The sequence below is a fragment of the Schistocerca piceifrons genome, chromosome 5 (assembly GCF_021461385.2).
Source record: "Schistocerca piceifrons isolate TAMUIC-IGC-003096 chromosome 5, iqSchPice1.1, whole genome shotgun sequence".
Taxonomy (NCBI): Eukaryota; Metazoa; Arthropoda; class Insecta; order Orthoptera; family Acrididae; genus Schistocerca; species Schistocerca piceifrons.
In genome coordinates this window covers 38,270,363-38,288,951 of record NC_060142.1, presented here as the reverse complement: position 1 = coordinate 38,288,951, position 18,589 = coordinate 38,270,363, and the positions used below count along the sequence as shown (strand labels likewise).

The 18,589-nt window shown below is 39.7% G+C and overlaps 1 protein-coding gene across 1 annotated transcript in view; it reads left to right on the top strand.

Annotated features, from left to right (window-relative positions):
- The first annotated feature begins 4,367 nt into the window (after nucleotides 1-4,367).
- Nucleotides 4,368-18,589, top strand: part of LOC124798238 (WW domain-containing oxidoreductase) — a 153,851-nt gene continuing 139,629 nt past the window's right edge. The window contains exon 1 of the mRNA XM_047261552.1: nucleotides 4,368-4,564. Coding sequence (XP_047117508.1) covers nucleotides 4,470-4,564 — 95 coding nt within the window. The 5' untranslated portion in view covers nucleotides 4,368-4,469. The remainder of the gene's footprint in view (nucleotides 4,565-18,589) is intronic.

Sequence of the window (18,589 nt, the reverse complement as noted above, 5' to 3'; positions counted from 1 at the left end):
GTAAAATAATTGCTTTTATGTCTCTGTTAATGTTTGCACAAATATTTGTTCGTTGTGTTACTTGGCAGTTTATGCCCAAACTATCACCGAACATATTTTATAATGTAATATGCACATTCCAATACTCAGTATAGTCAGTTCCTTAGCGCTGCATGAAAACTACAGACAATATTCGCTACTGCCAACAACTCACTGCTAAATACTTCTTCTTTTCTTTTATTACAATGAGGGAGACCTGTTATTTTCTGCAACCTTGGACTCTTTTTAGGTGGCGCATGGCAGAGAAGTTAAATTAGAAGGACGGGAGTGTCATAAACTTGTTTGACACTGAAAGCCATCCCCGCACAGGTATAGGACAGGGAAATAGCAGCCTTCTGTGTCCTCGCACAGGAGCGTAGGAGAGGGCAGGCTATGTTCCATTAAAACTACATTGTGTCAGACGTGAAAAGGAATCATCTTGGTAGACAAGAGGTGTAAAACACGGAGCTTCAGACCGTGAGGGTGGCCACTGAATGCTGGCATGCAGCGTAGGAACGTTCATTTGAAATAAAGTAAATAGTCTGTAACTGGCTCGCAGTACTTATTTCGGTAGAAGGTACTATTTCACACACATTCCTATGTTCAACGCTTTTGACTGGCCAGGTTAGGAAATCTGTCTTATAATGGGATACAGTTTCTGCCTTCCTTCCCGCGCCAAACCAATGTAGATTAACCATTACAAAACATTATTATTGTTCAGAACCAGAGAGGTCTTGTGCAGTTCGCTGGTAATATTCTGATGTTGGCAGAACCAGCTAAGTTTTGAAGACAGAATACACTTGCTGCATGAACATCGAAGAGTAAGCTTGCTTCAAGGACAGTGAAGAATATACTGGTAAATGTAAATGTCGTGTGACTAGGGCCTCCCGTCGGGTAGACCGTTCGCCTGCTGCAAGACTCGATTTGACGCCACTTCGGCGATCAAATCAAATGGCTCTGAGCACTATGGGACTTAATTTCTGAGGTCATCAGTCCCCTAGAACTTAGAACTACTTAAACCTAACTAACCTAACGAGATCACACACATCCATGCCCGAGGCAGGATTCGAACCTGCGACCGTAGTGGTCGCACGGTTCCAGACTACAGCGCCTAGAACCGCTCGGCCACTTCGGCCGGCCCTTCGGCGACTTGCACGTCGATGGGGATGAAATGACAAACACAACACCCAGCCCCTGAACGGAGAAAATCTCCGACCCAGCCGGGAATCGAACCCGGGCCCTTAGGATTGACATTCTGTCGCGCTGACCACTCAGCTACCGGACGCGGAAAATATACTGGTGGAGAAGAATACATGGCCGAGATGGACTCAGAATTTTCAGCTGCGACTGCAGCCATCATCCACATTCCAACTGTTTAAGTAATTATCTGTGTTTGAAGTTAAACTTTGACAGATAAATAATAAATCAAGCGCAAACCTTCTTTTATCTTCATGGGTGCAAAAGACATATTCATAATTTAAATTTTCTTGTGCAAATTTACATTGTTTGCATTTCACATTAATTGAGCTCTGAGATGCCACATAAATGTGTTAAAAGAGTGAATAACTTTTGCTATGTGTGTGGTGAAGTGACTTTTGGTTTTCAGAAATGTGAACTGGCTCCATTAATAAAGACAGCATATTACCATTACTTCAACTGCAAAACAGATGACATTAAACCTTGGGCATCAAATATTTGCTATAATTCATGTCCAGTAAATCTCTGTTCGTTAAGCAAGACAGTAAAGTCAGTGGAATTTGTAGTTCCCATGACATGGCGAGAAACTTCAAATCATGTCAGTGATTGTTATTTTTGTATGGTGCCTCCTCTTAAACATGGAATGAGGAGAAAGAAAAGGTGGACCATCATGGATATCTTTGACATCACCTACACGACCAGTACCACATGGAGAAGGTTTGCTTGATCCCATCCATACCTCCAGAATATTTCTTGGAAAATCAAAAAGAGGCAAATTTCAATGTAGCTGTTAATGAACTTCTACGGACATATCAAGATCTGAGTTGTAATATGGCGCTCAAGATCAGCTTTTTGGACCCCCACCTCAACTTCTTTCCAAGCAATAGTGGCACTATGAGTGATGAGCAAAAAGAGCTCTTCCATAAAGACGTTTCAGCGATGGTAAAAAGATACCAGGACAAGTGTAACTCATATGTGCTTGCAGACTTTTGTTGGAATGTCATGAGAGAAGCTCCAGAAGTAGATTACAAACGAAAGTAAAAAAGAACAGAAATGCTCAAGTGAACAAATAGGTAAGAGACCAAAGAGAGAATTTATATATATTCCTGTATTTGTATAAATATCTTTGAACCAAGAGCTAACAAAAAATTTCTGCTGTCATATTCTTGTTCTTCGACCTCTATTTGATTGGAACTGACTATACCTGTAAAGGATAGAGACAACGTTAATTTTTTTGTAAAAGTAATGTATTTGTATTAAATATAGGCAAAATTTTCCTGTCTGAAATATTTCTTTTATCATCTCGTATTTACCTAGCAAACAACCTTTTTTTTTTTAAATGCTAATTTTGGATTGATATGAATCTCAACCTAAAGTTCTTTTTTTAGTACGCTATAGTTGTTCATACCGATGTTAATAAATCACGTTGAATACCTTAATGATTGCAGTTCTATTCGAATTGTAACACAGACTTTCCAGAGACGTTCAGAGGTTGTGTCGAAGTCGCTATATCCGTCCATGCCAGTCCCTTTACAAAGAGAGATAGAACTAAAATAAAATGAAAACTGCAACTCCAATCACCATTATAAATTAAATGACAGCAGACACAGGGCTGCTGACTCTTTCATTAAAAATGCGATGTCTTTAATTCACTTAATTATGCCTTACGAGTAATATTCTCAAGCCTTTCGTAACCACGTTCTCCTTTATTATAGAAACTACACTGATTCACTTATCGTATTGGATGGGTCCCAGGTAATAACCATTCTAGCCGTTGCATCGGAAATGCACGAAAAAGATTTAAATGAAAGATGTGATATCTACTTGCGTATCAGCCTCAACTTTTTTTTCGACTTATAGGTGCATATTTAAAGTCGTATCCTTCAGAGTTAGCAGGCCTATCCTTTCTTTTATGTCGCGGATGCACGCTTTATACCTCTAGGCTTCAGTGCTTACGAACTTTCAGAAAATTAATTACTCGTTATTTTATTATAACCCCGTATTTCTGTAGGCGAACACTATTGACCCCGTTGCTTAATAAATCGAACTCCCGACTAAAATACAGAATCACACCTTACAAATGAGTTAATATGTTAAATATTTGACGTTGCTTAATGAATCGAACTCTCAACTAAAAAACAGAATTACACCTTACAAATGAGTTAACATGTTAAATGTTTGACGTTAAGGCTGTATGCGAGGAAAAGTTTAGAAAAACAAATTATTTTTAAAGTTTGTTGGCAGTCGCGAAGAGATAAAACACTGAATTTCTGTAGTCTGGCTAATTTGCTCCCCGATTTAAGACAAAACTAGTTTCTCACGCATATAAGTGTTTATGGCGTCACATTCCGTTAACCAGAAGTCGTTCGGGGTACAGTGATATAATTTTGCAGCTACATTCAGTAGTATATGTGGATATAGTATATAAATTGAGTGATAAATTACAACGTAATGCCTGATGCGGAAGCATTGCTGTACGAACACCGAAAATGTAGTAAGCGATACACTTTTATTTCTTTCATCATTTTGTTAGAAGTGTCAACGAGAAATTTTTTTATGAAAGTTTGAAGTTATGTGTAAAGTTTGTTGTAAGTCACTAAGGGCTCTGATTCTCAAATACTGGATGAATACAGTTTGAGTAATTTCCGCGGCGTGAGTAATGCTGCCTCAATATATAAACGGTTTCTAAGAGCATTATTTGTCTTACTGTGTTCAACCTATAACATAATCTTTAGTGGATAGATTATAAAAGCATTCAAAATTTTTAAATTTTGTCATTAACTCCATACAATATTGATGGTAAAATTTTTGTTGCTCGTGGAAGCCGTTTGATAGGCAACCAGCGATTGGGATGGGGCCATGAACCGCGTTATCCGTTTAGTCTCATAGACTGTTTATCAATAGTTTTGTCATTCAGTACGAAAAGATATTTTAGATGCGAACTCTATGTGCTTCACACAGTGTTTGAACTAAAACTAAGCGTATTTCTGAAACGACCAACACACGAGCTTTCGTACATTGCGCCACAGCCAAGTAGAGATCGTCTCTATAAGCCTAGTGTTATTCGCTGCCACCTAGTGGTCAATCGGGATAAGTTTAGTCTTATATGAAGGGACGACAGATGGCAGGAAAAGAGCAACTTCATGAAGTAGCGTTTCATCCATGTTTACAACTCGTTCCGTTACCTAGGAAACGAGTGTTCATATCGATAAATACCGCTACTTGTCACATGTTCCGAAGTTTATGTTACGAGTATGGCTGCAGTTCTGCCAGATTCTGATAGCGAAGACGAATTACCACCGGGATGGGAAGAAAGAACCACGGTTGACGGCAGTGTTTACTATGTGAAGTATGTCGAACTACGATCCACTTGCAGCAAAATACTTTAAACAGTTTGATGTGTCGAAAATTTTGACAAACTAGTTTTTAATGTGTACGATTATCGCATCATTCGTAACTTTGGCACGGAAAGCATGTATCATCTGCATCTTCTGATACGATTCATAAGCTTTTACTTTCTTTCCCAAATCACGCTTTAAAATAATCCGTGAAGACCCATAGGAATGTGTTTTATACATGTCGTAAAAGATCAACTCCGATGATAAGTAGCAGAAAGAATGAAAAGAGATGTTTTAGCGAAGTAAAAGTATTAGTTCCATTATGAGTACCTAGCAAAGTAATATCTATTTGTTAATAATAAATTTGTGTAGATCCTATATGTACTATGACATTGGCCTTCTGATGACATTGAGAGTTATTTATCACTGCAGTATTAAAGGAAAGAGAAGCATATTAATCAGTGATGCCGTCTAATTTCCGTTCTCTTCAAATTCATGTATCGGATATTATCTTGGTTATCTTTCTTTCCCTAAAATTAATTCAGATAAATCCTGTGAGCTATTTAGGTACACCTGGGTAAGTGCGCTGTCTCGTGTTACATTACTGTCAACAGAGAGAGATCTCAAATTCCAATATTTATGTGTAACATACTGTCCTGCTGCACTGTTTAGTAGTAGTAGCAGCAGCAGCAGCAGCTGTAGCTGCTATTCATGCAGTTTCTTCTTACAATGATGACTTATTTGTTAAGTGTCAGTTCAGTTTGGCTCTTGTCCCACAATCACAGGGAATGCTGATGGTGTAACAATTAATCTGCATGATAAGCTGATAGATCTATCCACATAGGCCAACTAAAATTTCCAACTCATGAAAAACACCATTCTTTTTCTCTTTGCCAGCAGATCTGGTATTTTATGTGTGGTTATAATATTTCTGTCATCAGCAAAGACGTTTTTCTTTGTATGTGATATTGTGTAGAAAGTCATTATTGTACATGAATAATATCTGTTCTGAAGTGCTGCCCTGAGAAATTCGTAGGCTATATTGTTATATTTTGGATCTGAAAAATGTTTCTAAACCATGATATTCCCTTTGTTGGGCTTGTATCATTTTTGCATCTTGGTAGTCACTCCTTAAATCTGCCTGTCTTATTCACCAGTTTCTCAAATGTGTGGCTACATCCCTTCCATTTCTACTTTTAGATTTAGTGTGTCCTGACACTACCACAGCATTCTAAGATACTAGAAGGTAGGAAGATTGAAGCAGTTGGCAATGAAGTCAATTAGTGATGGAACAAAATTCAATTTTCTCTCAAGTTTCCTGTGTCTAGACATTCAAATGGATGACTATCTAACCTACATAATATTTTATCCAGGAGGAAGCTGTCATGATATTTTTAGTAGGAAATTGCATTGTCTTAGGAAAGATAATGTGATAGTTTCCGGTTATCCTACACGTTGCAGTACTGCAACAATTAAGTCATCTTGGCAAAGCCTGCAGAAGACAAACAGTTGCCATCTGTGACTAATAGAGGAACTGCTACATTCCTCTAGGATGAAACAGAATTTGATAACAGTAAGTCAGTGGTAGGTATAATAATCGGCCTTGAGCAATAGAGTAAAGGATTAGGGTATTTGCAGCAAACTTTACAGAACGATCTACAAAATCAGTTTTATGTAGGATAATATCAAGTTGACATCCAAAAGTATGCTTTTTTATGTGTTATGACATTTGTAGACTCCTGTTTTTGTAAAATTAAGAATTACAAAGTTAGCAAAGTTTACGAGGCATTTGTTGTATTTGCTACCTATAGATTGGGATATACATCAATCCCAGCATCAGATACTTCACTGTAGTGTTTCTTGGTCTCCCACATTGCTTTCCTATGTAAATCTTTTAACTTCTATTTCGAAAAGTCCAGCACACATGGTACTTTAATTTTTCACATTTATTCACAAAAAACTGAGTCAATCAAATTCTGTTATCATTAAGCCAGGATTGAGTAAAATCTTAGCAAATGCTGATCCTGTCATGGGAGCTGCAGTCACTTGTATAACCTTTTAACAATGCAATTAGTACTAAATTATGCAATAAATTGGAGAGAACCATCAAAGTTGCAATGTTAATTTTCTTTGATACTTGATGATTAGTACTGAGCCTAAGCCACACGACTATTCATTGCAGTTAAACGTATCTTTTAAATTAGTGCAGGGTTGAAGTTCATTCAACTAACTGCATGCTCCATGTTATTGCATAGGTTAGTGGATGATTTGATAATGAACTTAGGCTTGAAACAAATCATGAAGTAATAAAGGAAATTAGTATTGCAACTTTGTTCTCAGCAACTTTTGCATAATTTGGTAAATCATACAGTTATTGACATCATGTCTCCTGGAATCCTGGAAACTAGTAAATGAGATTAGTGTTCATTTCTTTATTAAAGTTACTATATTATCAGTTTTATAACAATTGATTTCACTGCCAGATTTGTGTTAAAATTTGCTTGACAATTTAGACTAACACAATTAGGATGCTGATTTTTTTATCAACCCCCCCCCCTCCTTTATTTTGACAAAATTGCCAAGCTTTACATGTGTATTGTAATTTATTTCTGTTTTCTTTGGGCTTCCTCTCCCCAAGGAAACTTAAATATTGATTAGTGTAATTACCTTTCCAGTTAATACGTGTCTCGAAAATTTGATGTCACTATGTGAAAAATATATGAATTATGTTAACAGTACAGTTTTTTAATTAACCCTATTATTATTTCACTTTGTCAGCTATTTCATTTACAGAATAGTAAGTGTAAATAAACAAAATGTTACAGACAGTTGATTGTTGTTGAATAATACTAATGGAACTGAAAGATTACTTATGAAAAGAAGACAGTCAGTCACAACAAATTATGTACATCTCACACCCCTACAGGTTTTTAATTCAGCTATATCTTAAGCACTGCCCATTCACTTTGTTTACTACAGCAAATATTTTGCTATCCTTTGCATGTACAATTGCTGCCATTTTTTCTGAATACATAGCAGATTGTGCATTTATATTGACATGAGACTGACATTCTTTCATCTCTTGCTACGAAACAAGTCATCTGGCTTCTGCTCTCATTAGCTATATAGAACCATCAGCTGGCACATCCTGTGCTGTGCCTGTCATATCTCACAGTAAGTGCTGACTACATTGCTGTGCAAACCATGTAAATATAGCACTTGCCCCAATTAGAATTTTACCATGTGCTAACTGATAGCTATAAAATGCACATAAACAATCAGAAAACTAAGCTAATCATGTGAATTTTTCTGCATCTGAAGTTGAACAGATAAAGAAGAAAGATGCAAGAAAGACAAAGAAGAAAATGCACAAGAGAAAAGGGCTTTGCTTCTATAGAAACATTGGTTAATAGGCAGAAAAAGATTCTTGGAAGGGTATATTTTGAGACACAGCCCTGTATTGGTGGGAAACATGGACAGTGCAGAAGACAGAAATTTAACAATTGCAAGCTGTGGTAAATACTGTGCTGTTGGTGGAGCCTGTTGAAGTGAAAAAATCTTGTTAGAAGTCACCAAATATGAGGCAGATTGTAAATTATGAGACCAGCAGAAGTCATGCTAAAATGAAGAGTATTGATGACATATGAGAAGAATGGGAAATTGTAGCAAATTAATCTTAGTATTAATGATCATAGTAACTACTACTTTGGAAACTGAATTATGCTACTCTCAAGACATTATATTTGTTCTGCTAAGATATGATCACAATGAGGATAGATAAACATTTTGAATTGGCAGCACTGAACTGTCAAAGCTAGACATCGATAAAAAGTTAGTCATTCTGTACACGTGCCACTATACTTTTGATGTTGTGAACACTCTCTTTCGTTCGTCCTTCCTTCCTTCCTTATTAGATGAAGTCCTGGAAAGAGTCTGACCTCATAAAAATATAATAATACTTATTTATTTATTTCATTTATCTACCCTAGACAATAAATACTGTATGGATATTGTCCAAATGTACAAGTACGTGTGAATTCAAGTAAAACTATTCAAAAGGAAATTAAACATACAAATATATATGTAAAGTAGTGCAAACCAAATAAGTCAGTCTCATACAATACACAGTAATACAACTTTATATACATTTATGTTTATGTTCCTCCCCACATGAACCATGCACCTTGCCTCAGCGATACAAATAGCCATAGCGTAGGTGCAACCACAACAGAGGGGTATCTGTTGAGAGACCAGACAAACGTGTGGTTCCTGAAGAGGGGCAACAGTCTGGATGATTGACTGATCTGGCCTTGTAACACTAACCAAAACGGCTGTGCTATGCTGGTACTGCAGACGGCTGAAAGCAAGGGGAAACTACAGCCGTAATTTTTCCCGAGGGCGTGCAGCCTTATTGTATGGTTAAATGATGATGGCATACTCTCGGGTAAAATATTCCGGAGGTAAAATAGTCCCCCATTCGATTTCCGGGCGGGGACTACTCAGGAGGATGTTGTTATCAGGAGAAAGAAAACTGGCGTGCTACAGTTCAGAGCATGGAATGTCAGATCTCTTAATTGGGCAGGTAGGTTAGAAAATTTGAAAAGGGAAATGGATAGGTTAAAGTTAGATATAGTGGGATTTAGTGAAGTTTGGTGGCAGGAGGAACAAGACTTCTGGTCAGGTGAATACAGGGTTATAAATATAAAATCAAATAGGGGTAATGCAGGAGTAGGTTTAATAATGAATAGGAATGCGGGTAAGCTAATACAAACAGCATAGTGAATGCATTATTGTGGCCAAGATAGATACGAAGCCCACGCCTACCACAGTAGTACTAGTTTATATGCCAACTAGCCCAGCAGATGATGAAGAGATTGATGAAATGTATGATGATATAAAATAAATTATTCACATAGTGTAGAAAGACGAAAATTTAATAGTCATGGGTGACTGGAACTCAATAGTAGGAAGAGGAAGAGAAGGAAACGTAGTAGGTGAATATGGAATGGGAGGAAGGAATGAAAGGGGAAGCCACCTGGTAGAATTTTGCACAGAGCATAACTTCATCATAGCTAACACTTGGTGCAAGAATCATAAAAGAAGGTTGTATACATGGAAGAAACCTGGAGATACTGGAAGGTCTCAGATAGATTATATAATCGTAAGACAGAGATTCAGGAACCAGATTTTAAACTGTAAGACATTTCCAGGGGCAGATGTGGACTCTGACCACAATCTATTGGTTATGAACTGTAGATTAAAACTGAAGAAACTGCAAAATGGTGAGAATTTGAGGAGATGGGACCTGGATAAACTGAAAGAACCAAAGGTTGTAGAGAGCTTCAGGGAGAGCATTAGGGAACGATTGACAGGAATGGGGGGAAGGAAATACATTAGAAGAAAGCTGTGAGAGATGAAATAGTGAAGTTAGCAGAGGACCGAGTAGGTAAAAAGACGGGGGCTAATAGAAATCCTTGGGTAACAGAAGAGATACTCAATTAAATTGATGAAAGGAGAAAGTATAAAAATGCAGTAAATGAAGCAGGCAAAAACAAATACAAACGTCTCAAAAATGAGATAGACAGGAAGTGCAAAATGGCTAAGCAGGGATGGCTAGCAGACAGATGTAAGGATGTAGAGGCTTATCTCACAATTGGTAAGATAGGTACTGCCTACAGGAAAATCAAAGAGACCTTTGGAGAAAAGAGAACCACTTGCATGAATATCAAGAGGTCAGATGGAAGCCCAGTTCTAAGCAAAGAAGGGAAAGCAGAAAGGTGGGAGGAGTATATAGAGGGTCTATACAAGGGCGATGTTCTTGTGGACAATATTATAGAAATGGAAGAGAATGTAGATAAAGATGAAATAGGAGATACGATACTGCATGAAAAGTTTGACAGAGCACTGAAAGACCTAAGTCGAAACAAGGCCCCGGGAGTAGACGACATTCCATTAGAAATAATGACAGCCTTGGGAAAGCCCGGCCTAACAAAACTCTACCATCTAGTGAGCAAGCCGTATGAGACAGGCGAAATTCCCTCAGACTTCAAGAAGAATATAATAATTTCAATCCCAAAGAAAGCAGGTGTTGACAGATGTGAAAATTACCGAACTATTAGTTTAATAAGCCATGGCTGCAAAACACTAATAAGAGTTCTTTACAGATGAATGGAAAAACTGGTAGAAGCCGACCTCGGGGAAGATTGGTTTGGATTCTGTAGAAATGTTGGAACACGTGAGGCAACACTAACCCTATGACTTATCTTAGAAAATAGATTAAGGAAAGGCCAACTACTTTTCTAGCATTTGTAGACTTAGGGAAAACTTTAGACAATGTTGACTGGAATACTCTTTTTCAAATTCTAAAGGTGGCAGGGGTAAAATACAGGGAGCGAAAGACTATTTACAAATTGTACGGAAACCAGATTGCAGTTACAAGAGTCGAGGGGCATGAAAGGGAAGCAGTGGTTGGGAAGGGAGTGAGACATGGTTGTAGCATATCCCTGATGTTATTAAATCTGTATTTTGAGCAAGCAGTAATGGAAACAAAAGTAAAAATTGGAGTAGGAATTCAAATCCATGGAGAAGAAATAAAAACTTTGAGGTTCGCCGATGACATTGTAATTCTCTCAGAGACAGCAAAGAACCTGGAAGAGCAGCTGAATGGAATGGACAGTGTCTTGAAAGGAGGATAGAAGATGAACATCAATAAAAGCAAAACGAGGATAATGGAATGTAGTCGAATTAAATCGGGTGATGCTGAGGGAATTAGATTAGTAAATGAGACGCTTAAAGTAGTAAATGAGTTTTGCTATTTGGGGAGCAAAATAACTGATGATGGTCGAAGTAGAGAGGATATAAATTGTAGACTGGCAATGGCAAGGAAAGCGTTTCTGAAGAACAGAGATTTGTTAACATTGAGTATAGGTTTAAGTGTCAGGAAGTCGTTTCTGAAAGTATTTGTATGGAGTGTAGCCATGTATGGAAGTGAAACGTGGACGATAAATAGTTTAGATAAAAAGAGAACAGAAGCTTTCGAAATGTGGTGCTACAGAAGAATTCTGAAGATTAGATGGGTAGACCACATAACTAATGAGGTGGTACTGAATAGAATTAGGAAGAAGAGGAGTTTGTGGCACAACTTGACTAGAAGAAGGGAGCGGTTGGTAGGACATGTTCTGAGGCATCAAGGAATCACCAGTTTAGTACTGGAGGGTAAAAATCGCAGAGGGAGACCAAGAGATGAATACACTAAGCAGGTTCAGAAGGATGTAGGCTGCAGTAGGTACTGGGAGATGAAGCAGCTTGCACAGAATAGAGTAGCATGGAGAGCTGCATCAAACCTGTCTCTGGATTGAAGACCACAACAAACAAGATGTAAATGTTATAAATTCATAGTCTGTTTTTCACACACATGTTCTTTTGTCCTCCCAAAACAGTAAGTCCTTATATACATTACAATGACTAGTAAAGATTTTACATTGAAACCATCTGCTCATTAGATACACAATTATGAAAAGTTTTATGTGATAAATATAGGTGTTGAGGATGAAATTAGTAATAACTTCCTAAACATGTTGAATCCTTCTGGTATGGCACAAATGGTAAACACAAATTCTACAGTATCACTAAATTTCAGCAGACACCATGCTCTTACAAATATCAACAAAGCAAATTGTAAAGTATTTACCAAAGATTTTGGCCCCCTTGATCATTACTGTCAGATACAAATCTAAAGACGGGCTTGGTCAAACTCTCTTAACCTGAGGCCTACAAAAGGACCTCTGAACATACAATGCACACTTTTTGTAGGGAATTGGCAAATCAAACTTGGGATAAAGTGTATATGGAAAGCAATGTAGATCCCATGTTCTCTTTTCTAAAAGAAGCCATTTCAATAGCAACAGGTAAGGAAAATATAAGGGGCAATCAAATTTTTGTTCAAATGCCATACAGTCCAGAATTGATATGCCAATCAGGCAAAATCAACATGAGTATTGAGGTAATCATCGCACGGAAGAACTCATTTGAAGGTAACTGTTTCTAAAACAACATGTCCTGCTGCATGGAGAAGTCTGCAGCTACTTGCTGTACATCCTCATCCGACACGAATCATCGACCTTTCGAGTCCTCCTTCAATTGGTGAAGACCAGATAATCACACAGGGAGAGATCAGGACTTATAGGGTAGGTGCTAGTGCGCCTTCCACTTGCGCTGGCGTAACTTATGCGTTATGGCATTTGTGATATGGGGACATGCATTACCACAAAGTAGCAGCACCTCTTGGTGCACCATTCCGCAACAATGATTTTCAACCAGTGTGCTGCCCCATATACATTCTTCATTCTGTGACATGTGTATCAGTATTTGTCCTGATCGGATGCATTTGGTGATAATGTCACTGTAGTTCATGTTTCTGCATTTACCGCACGTGCATTGGAAAGACACAACAAATGCCACCCTAATCCCGTGCCTGCATGTCAGTGCTTATAAACCCTCGTCAGATTTATGACAAATTGCATATCTGCTGCACAGATACAAACTGGTATACAGCATGGTACTATGTGCTGCAATAAAATTATGTAGGATGTCATAAAACATGAAACAAGAAAAGGCAGCTTACAAATCAAAGATTGGAGTAGAGTAATACAAAATCCACAGAAACTAACACATTTTGTAAATAAATCACTGTTGTACTGGTTTTACAGGGAACTTGCAACAAAATATTCCAAAAACACATCTAGCACCCATAATGACCTGCACAGCAACCACAATATTGATGCTTCCCACATCGGAGCTTTAAGTCAGGAAGACTTTACAAAAATGGGGGAAAAAAGAAAGTCAGCAGGCATAGACAAGGTTCCAGTCACTGTCCTAAACATGTGCATATACAGTGTTAACGAACATCACATGAGTCCTTTAGTTCAGGTTCTTTTTTTTTTTTTTTTTTTTTTTTTTTTTTTTTTTTTTTTTTTTTTTTCAGGTACCTAAAGCCCATGAATTAGTCCTTACTAAACCAAGATGATCTAGAGAGTATAGAAAGCTATAGACTAGTTCCACTACTCTCGGTGCTCTGAAAGATAATTGAATCAGTCATGAAAGATGAGCTAATGAGATACCTGAATAAATACAACCTTTGTAATGAAGCATAGTTTGGTTTCTGAGTTAAGAGAAGTACAATACCTGCCATTAGAGCTTTCAAATGTGGGACTTGAAGCTCTTAACAAAGCTGACTGTGTCACAGACATATTCTTAGACTTGACACTACTGACAATAAAATACTGCTCAACACACCAAAAGCACTAGGTGCAAGAAGAATAACAGATTATCTGGGTGATGATAATATGCAAAAAGTTGAAATAGTTCACACTTCTCTTTGTTATATTTTTTTAGTAAACAATTGGAAGGCAAGAAACATACAAACATAAGTTGTCCTTCCTGGATCAAATTCCGTTCTTATTATAATAGACGTGCGGGAGAATTCTAGTATCTGTTGACAGATTATCACACTCACTGATAAAATGCCAGAGCTCATAATAGAGAAGGCAAATTAAACCCTAGAGAATGTTTACAAATTGGGCTGTATGTAATAGGCTAACATTCAACATAAAGAAAACAAATGGCATGGACTTCAGCATAAAGGAGGAAAACAACTTGACACATAAAGCATAGATGCAAACATATAGATTGTGTAACAAACATAAAAACAAAATTTTAACCCCCCAGGAGGCTCACCACTCTTTGGTGAGTCCAGGCTTGGCTGCCACGACACCCCAGCCATTGCTGCGCCTTTTCCCTTGTGTGCTGCATGTCTATTCTCCTGTTATTCTTTTTCCGCTCATTTGGGGAACATGTCTGGGGTATTTTTGGAAATGTGTTCTTGATTTTCAGTAGCCTAACATCAAAATAGTCTCTCCAAGGTTTTTTTTTCCTTTCTTTTTTTGCTCATTTTCCATCTCCTATCCTTCCTCTGCCATTGTGTTTGAGGTTCCTCTTTGTTTCTTCTACCTGCCTGTGTGCTCCTGAAGGCAGGCTTACACATCTAATGCGTAAAAGGTGACCGGGTAATGCATAATTCCCAGGTCCAGGTCGACAGGTAGCGTTCGCGTGTACCTCCTGGTACAGGCCAAGCCCATGGAGGGGTGACAGCCTGAGCTGTTACTTTTCCAAATTGCCAATTGATCCCTCTGTCACGAGTTCAGAGCCCCCTCTGAGGGGCCCCCCAGTTGGAAGGAGTCTGCCATCGGAGACGCTAACAATCATGGGGAATTTTCTCAATATGAGCCAACCACCAACTCACTCTACGTCTACTAACGGAAGCGGAATGAGGCTAAAGATTCCAAGACTCTCTCACCTTAACCTTGGCTCCTTGTGGTATCGCGAACTGAAGGTCAGTCTTTGCTACGGTTAATCCATTTATTATTCAGAAAGGTGTTGACACAGTTGCCGGCCATGTGAAATACTGCTCTCATTTATGCAGTAGCACTTTACTTTTGGAAACTAATTGTGATTATCAAGCACAACAACTGGGTGCAGTTTCACTCCTCCACAGCTACCCTGTTTGTGTCAAGTCCCATCAAACACTGAATTCTTCATGTGGTGTTATTTACACTAGGCTGCTTGATGGTCTGACTGAGGAAAAAATCCAGATTCAAGCCTTTGATCAGGCCATCATTGCAGTTCTTTGGCTAGTAAAAAAGGTTGATGCATCCTTCATGCCTGTAGGCATTCTTTTTCTGACATTTGACAGAGTAGTGCTTCCATCAAAGATCAAAGCAAGCTGTGGAGTCATCACGATCCAACTGTACATTGCAAACCCGATTCTCTGGTACCAGTGTCAACGTTACAACCACATTCAAATGTCCTGTTGAAACCTGGTGAAATGTGCTACTTGTGGTAGGGATGCCCATGAGGGCAATTGACTACTTCCTCCTTCCCGCTCCACCAGTTACAATGATGACCATGCAGCCTCATTCCGAAAATTTCCCATGAATGGAAAAGTGCCTTATCCTGTTGCTCACAAGTTGTTGATTACTCAGAAGCCATGCATTTTAGCGTACTTACAGTACTGTTCTTGTTACACCTAGCTCCACGAAGTACACGGTCACACAGACTTGCGACCTCAAATTCAGCACCATGGTTGTAAAATCACCCAATGTCACTGTAGCATCCCCATCTTCTCCTCTGACTGTGCACCAACTCACCAAATTTTCCCTTCTGGCAATGAAATCACCTGCTACACATCAGGCAGGCCAGAAAGGACAGAAGGAATACTCCCACGAAGACTTTTTACGTCCCTACAGCCAACAGACACCTGAGTCTTCAGCTGCAAACTGCAAAGACTCCAAAAAATGAAACAGTCTTCTCCTTCACCAACACGGAGATCATCTTTGACAGTGTCCTCCTGTTATACCCTCACCTGGCCTATGTCCGTTCGGGCAGTGCACACCGCCAACTGTTTCTATGCCCTGGAATCTGCTGCCCAACCTGGTGAGAGTGCTGACACCTCTGTAGAGCTCATTGAGAAGGATCATTTAGCCTCTGCACCCTGTAGCACAGAGTCTTTGAAGTCTGGCACTCGGCAGCTGCTGAGGTGACAACTCTTCATTTTTTTACCCTCCTCCCCTTTCCCCATCATGATTCTCCTCCAATGGAGTGTTCACAATGTTAGATCCAACAAGGAGGAATTACTGCTGGTCTTGGAATCACAGCGTCCACTTGTTTTATGCCTCCAGGGAATAAAATTGCTCATCCGGGATGATTATCATAGTCAAACCATCTCACTGACCATCTGCCTGCAAGCTGTCGCAGTCCACATTTTCCTTCCTCACTTCACCTTTTCTCTTTGTACCATCTATATCTCTTCATCTGGTGTCATGAGGCTGGACTTCCTCCAGCTTATTGGGCAACTCCCTCACCCTTTTCTGCTGCTCGGTGACTTTAGCGCACACCATCCATTTTGGGGCTCTCTCAGGACCTGTCGGAGAGGTGCCCTCTTGGCTGACTTTCTCAGTCAACTCTACCTCATATGCCTTAACACTTGAGCATGCACATTCCTTTCAGACTCCACCCACACCTATTTCCATTTGGACCTCTCGTTCTGCACTGCCCAGCTTGCCCATCATCTCGAGTGGTCCTTTCTCTCTAACACATACTCAAGCAATCATTTCCTGTGTGCTATCTGTTTGCTGACTCCTACCCCAACTATGAGCAGACCCAGTCGGCAGCTTTCTAAGACCAACCGGAGGCTTTACTCCTCGCTGGAACCTTTGACAAACATTTCCCCTAGTTGTGATGCCCAAGTAAAATACTTTACAAAAATTGTTCTTTTCACTGTAGAACCTTCCATTCCTTGCACTTCACCTTTACCGTGCCGTGTCCTGGTCCGTTGGTAGACTGAGGCGTGCTGCAATGCAATCAAATGTGGAGATGTGCTCTCCATGTTTTTAACCATCATCCTATAATGACAAACTGCATTTGTTATAAACAGTTGCAAGCCCAAAGTCGTTGCATTCCTCAAGGTAGTGAGAAAGCTTGCTGGATTTCATTAACTATTTCTTTTAACAGTTCCACTCCCTCTTCAGTCATGTGGAATAACCTCCAACAGCTCTCTGGGGCCAAGGTCTATTTCCCAGTATCCGGCCTGACCATAGCAGATGGTGTCATAGTGGACCCTATTGCTATCTCCAACACCTTGGGCCGCTGTTTTGTGGAGGTTTAAAGCTCCACCCACTATCATCCTGCCTTCCTCCATTGGAAATGAGTTGAGGAAGCTTCACTGATAACCCTCACCTCTCAGAATTGTGAATGTTACAACACTGCATTTACTGTGCGGCAGTTAGATCATGCTCTCACTTCTCCCAAACTTCCACGCCAGGGCCGGATGGTGTTCACATTCAGTTGTTGCATCACCTTTCTTTTAAGGGCAAGCACTTCCTCCTTCATACGTACAATCATATCTAGGCAGATGGCACGTTTCCCAGATGCTCGCATGAAGTCACTGTCATACCCATACCTATACCTGGTAAGGACAAACACCTTCCTTCTAGCTACTACCCCCTTTCTCTCACCAGCTGTGTTTGCAAGGTGATGGATCATATGATTCATGCCTGGCTGGTATGGTGACTTTAGTCTCGTAATCTACTAACCACTGCACAGTGTGGATTTTGAGTGTGCCATTCCGCTATTGGTAATCTCATCACTTTGTTAACCCATCTCATGAACAGTTTTCTGTGGAAATACCAGACTGTGGCAATGTTTTTTGGTTTGGAGAAAGCCTAAGACCTCTGACGAAGGACTGGCATCCTCCGTATTCTACAGGTGGGGCTTCCAAAGCCACCTACCCCATTTCCTTCAGGAATTGTTAAAAGACTAAGTTTTCAAGGTACGTATGAGTTCTGCCTTGTCGAACACCTTCACCCAGGAAAAGTGTGTGCCCCTCAGGATTACGTTCTGAGCACCGTCCTCTTTGCTATCGCCGCTAACCCTGTTATGGTCCGTCTCCTGCTAGGCATCTCCAGTTCCCTTTTCATTGATGATTTTGTGATCTCTTGCAGTTCTCCATGGCTGTCTCCATGGGCAGTGTCTTCTGTGGCGTCCTCTTTGCTATCGCCGCTAACCCTGTTATGGTCCGTCTCCTGCTAGGCATCTCCAGTTCCCTTTTCATTGATGATTTTGTGATCTCTTGCAGTTCTCCATGGCTGTCTCCATGGGCAGTGTCTTCTGTGGCGTCTCAATCGTCTTTGCTTGTTGAGCGTTGGCAGTGGCTTTTCCTTTTCCCCTTACAAAACCATTTATATGAATTTGTGGCGGCACAATGGGTTTCTCTCACCGTCTTTACTTCTTGGGCCTGTTGCTCTTCCATTCACTGAAACTACAAAATTCCTGGGGCTCATGCATGATAGGAAACTTCCTTGGTCCTCCCATGTGTGTTACTCGACCGCCAGCTGTACACTGTCCCTCAGTGTCCTCAGCAGTATTTCCTGGGGAGTGGATTGGACCGCCCTCTTCCTTTTGTACTGATGCCTTGTCCTTTC